Genomic DNA, 3689 nt, shown 5'->3' on the forward strand with positions numbered 1-3689 from the left:
CTCCTCACTGACTTGACCCTTACACTCACAAACCCTTGCTGTCATTTATTCTCTCACGGATTTCAACACAATTACCCCCCCCCCAATTTTTCCCCTGCTCCTCACCTAAATGAATACACAGAGGCATATTATAAGTTGAACGTTTTCCACATGCAGATGCTTGAAGTGAAAGAATGTCAGCAACAGAGCATCTGGAACTCAGTCTTGCTCCTGCCCTTATATGGCAAGTTTTGTGAACTTCCCCAACCAATGAAGTGAATTTCAATCTTCTTTTCTCTTCTGTCCTGTCCTGCAAAGTCTCAAAGCCCTCCATTTACTACTGTCATTGTGGAAACTATTTAAAATATTAATAGGTGTCTCCTTCTAAATGATCTTATCCTCATTCTCCCCAGCTCCACCACATGTGACCCTTCAAAAAGCTAATTGCAGCAATATCTTTTCTTTAATTATTTTTCTTTTAATTTTATTTTCAGTTTCAGTTTATCTCTCTCCTTCCACCCCTCCAGCACACATTGAGAAGATAAGAAATATGAAACTCATTATACGTATGATATCATGCAACGTTGTTTTTTTTTCCCCCACATTAGCCATGGTCCAAAAAAAAAAAAGGCAAGAAAAATAAAGATAAAAAAAAAATATGCTTCAATTTTCACTCTGAGACCTCAGTTTTCTTTCTACAGTTGAGACTCATTTTTCACCAGGAGTCCTTTGCAAATGTGGTGGATCACTGTATTGATCAGAATTGCTGTCTTTCAAAGTTAATTTTGTTTATAATATTGCTATTATTGTGTACATTATTCTCCTGTTTCTGCTCATTTCACTTTGTAAATAACCTTCCACTATAGCATAGTATTCATCTTCATTTTTAGTACAATGCTTTCAGGTGTATGAGGCATTTTGAATTATTTAACATTCTTAATTAGAACTATTTTGCATCCTGACATATTGAAAACTCTCTAGTAGACTATGGAGAATAGAATAGATTTCTTAAGTTCCATAATCACTCCTTTGGGGATGCCAGTCATTTGATTTTTGTTGTAACAGACAGCAGGCTCTGAATAAATGTTTATTAAATTCATGTTTTCTGAACAAATTACCAATCACTAAATTAGCTTGCTTCCTTTTTTTTTTTCGAATGAAATTGACCAAATATTAATATAGACTACTCATGTTTGATCCTGGGCCCCTTTTTTTCTGCTAACCATAGTATTTTTCCCACATAATCCTTTTGAGAGCAGAAGTGATCTTTGATAGATCCCATGATTCCATATCAGTGCCCATCAGTCTGGAATCCAATCCAGATAGTGAGTTTTGGAAAGAGAGAATTTTCTTTAAGTGATTCTTTTGCAGAAAACCATTAGTATCCAACCAAGATACCTGACATTTCTCCTTTATTCTGATATGAGCCCATTTATAGTTGTTCTGTCTCAGCTTCAGTAGACTTTTTTTAGAAAAACTTTCATGATGGCCCTACGGATCTGTTTGGTTTTCACACTATAGATGACTGGGTTTAGTACAGGAGGCAGAAGGAGGAAGGCATTGGACATCATAGTGTGAACAAATGGGGGCGCCTTCTTTCCCCACCTATGAACAGCAGACAGTCCAATGAGGGGGATGTAGAAGATAGCCACAGCACCAATATGAGAAATGCAGGTGCTAAAAGTCTTGTACCTTTCCTCTGGGGATGCAATGTTGAGCACAGAATGAATGATCAGCACATAGGAGAGGCCAATCAAAGGAGCATCCAGACCAGATGTAGAAAGGAGTGCAAAAAGTCCATAAATGCTGTTGACCTTGATATTGGAGCAGGAACATTTGATCATATCAGGGTGGTAGCAGTAGGAGTGAGAAAGAATATTATCCCTACAGAAAGAGAGACGCTTAAGAAGTACAAGGAGGGGGATCATGATCAAAGCCCCTCTTGCCATCATTATCAACCCAATCTGGATGATCCTGGTTGGAGTGAGGATGGTGGCATACCTCAGTGGGTTACAGATAGCAACGTAGCGGTCAAAGGCCATGGCCAAGAGCACCGAGGACTCCATAACAGTAAAGAAATGAATGAAGAACATTTGGCTAATGCAAGCATTCCAACCAATCTCTTGAATATCAAAACAGAGGACACCTAGAGTAGTGGGCATAGTAGAGAGAGACAGGCACATGTCAGTGGCTGATAGCATGGAAAGCAAATAGTACATTGGCTCATGAAGGCTTTGATTGGTGATGATGATGAATAGGATCATGCTATTCCCAGAGATGGCAATGGCATAGAGGAAGCAAAAGGGAATAGAGAGCCAGGTGTGGGCAGCTTCCAGGCCAGGTATTCCTGTGAGCAGAAATGTCAGGGATACGATCGTGGCATTTGGAAAAAGCGACATGATGAGTTGAGGAGGCATCATTCACATGGAAAAGCTCCCAACCTGTAATAGCAAACCTAATGGTAGGAATACAGGTAAATCCCTGATGATCACATAAAAGTCACCACTGTCTGTCTCGTTCTTGTAAATGAATTTCACTTTATACTACAATTCAACTGCCAAAGAAACGGAGTAGAAGGCAAGTCAAATAATATTATCCATCAATATAAGATACAGCTGTGATGGTGATAGTGGTAGTGATAATAAAGAAAGATTAAAAAGGGAAATTTAAGTTGAACATTGTACAGATTAGACTCATATGGAGGAGAGCTAAGAAAACTAAGGGAATTTTAAAATGGGGAGTAAAATGTTACAAGAGGTGACCTGAACTAGCTCTCTTCAAATATTTTAAGGACTGTCATTTCAACAAAGAAATGTTTGTTCTGCTTGATTTTAGATGGAAGTATCAGAAGCAACAAGAGAATATCAAGGAGAATTTCTAGCCTGTCATTATATTTTATGTTCCTTAGTATGACTGCTCCCTAAAAGTTGTTGTTATTGTTCTTATAGAATATAAAACATTTGTAAGTATTTCTGTTCATTTTATCTACTCTTCTGATTTCATTACAGATTGCTCCAAATGTGGAAACTCATTTCACCACTACAGATTAGTAACTACTTTTTAACATATTCATATTCAGGGGTTTGTCTGAGACACTGATAGGTCAAGTGATAATCTCTCAGTCAATTTCTATCCAAAGAAGGATTAGAATCCAAGGCCACCTGATTCAAAGGACATTTCTCTATCCATTATCTTGTTATTGCTCTTAATATGTGTGTGTGTATACACACATATTTTTAATATTGTATCTGGCTTTTGGAAACATACTTTAGGAGAGACATTATCAAACTAGGCAATTTCCAGAGGAAGGTAGCCAAGGTGGCATGATGTTAAGAAATCATGATATATAACAAACAGTTGTATAATCTGGGGAAGAGAAAATTGGGGAATCATAAAATTAGTCTTCACACACCTGAAAATTTATCATATGAAAGAAGAAAAAAAATATGGTATGCAGATCTAGAAAAGAAAATTAGGACTGAAGAAAGGAGAGATTAACTCAATCATTTTCAGCTAAGAATAAGGAAGAACATAACAATGATGTGTCCAACAAGAACTTCTGAACTCCCAGTCACTTAAGCTTAAAGTTATAGCTCAGTAGCTGATGTTTCAGGAAAATAATGAAAACACTAATAATTATAATAATATATTTCAATCTGGGATAGGAAGTTTAATAAAATTTAATAAATTTTGAAGTTAAATAAATTAAA

At 36.7% G+C, this 3689-nt stretch overlaps 1 protein-coding gene across 1 annotated transcript; it reads right to left on the reverse strand.

Moving 5' to 3' along the window:
• Nucleotides 1-1433: 1433 nt before the first annotated feature.
• Nucleotides 1434-2399, reverse strand: LOC138177687 (olfactory receptor 51F1-like). Its single transcript, XM_069108897.1, has one exon. The coding sequence runs from the start codon at nucleotides 2397-2399 to the stop codon at nucleotides 1434-1436; it is 966 nt and encodes a 321-aa protein (XP_068964998.1).
• Nucleotides 2400-3689: the final 1290 nt, after the last annotated feature.

The sequence above is a fragment of the Petaurus breviceps genome, unplaced genomic scaffold, assembly GCF_028583685.1.
Source record: "Petaurus breviceps papuanus isolate PSGF00001 unplaced genomic scaffold, PetGlider_PUasm1.0 90444, whole genome shotgun sequence".
Lineage (NCBI taxonomy): Eukaryota > Metazoa > Chordata > Mammalia > Diprotodontia > Petauridae > Petaurus > Petaurus breviceps.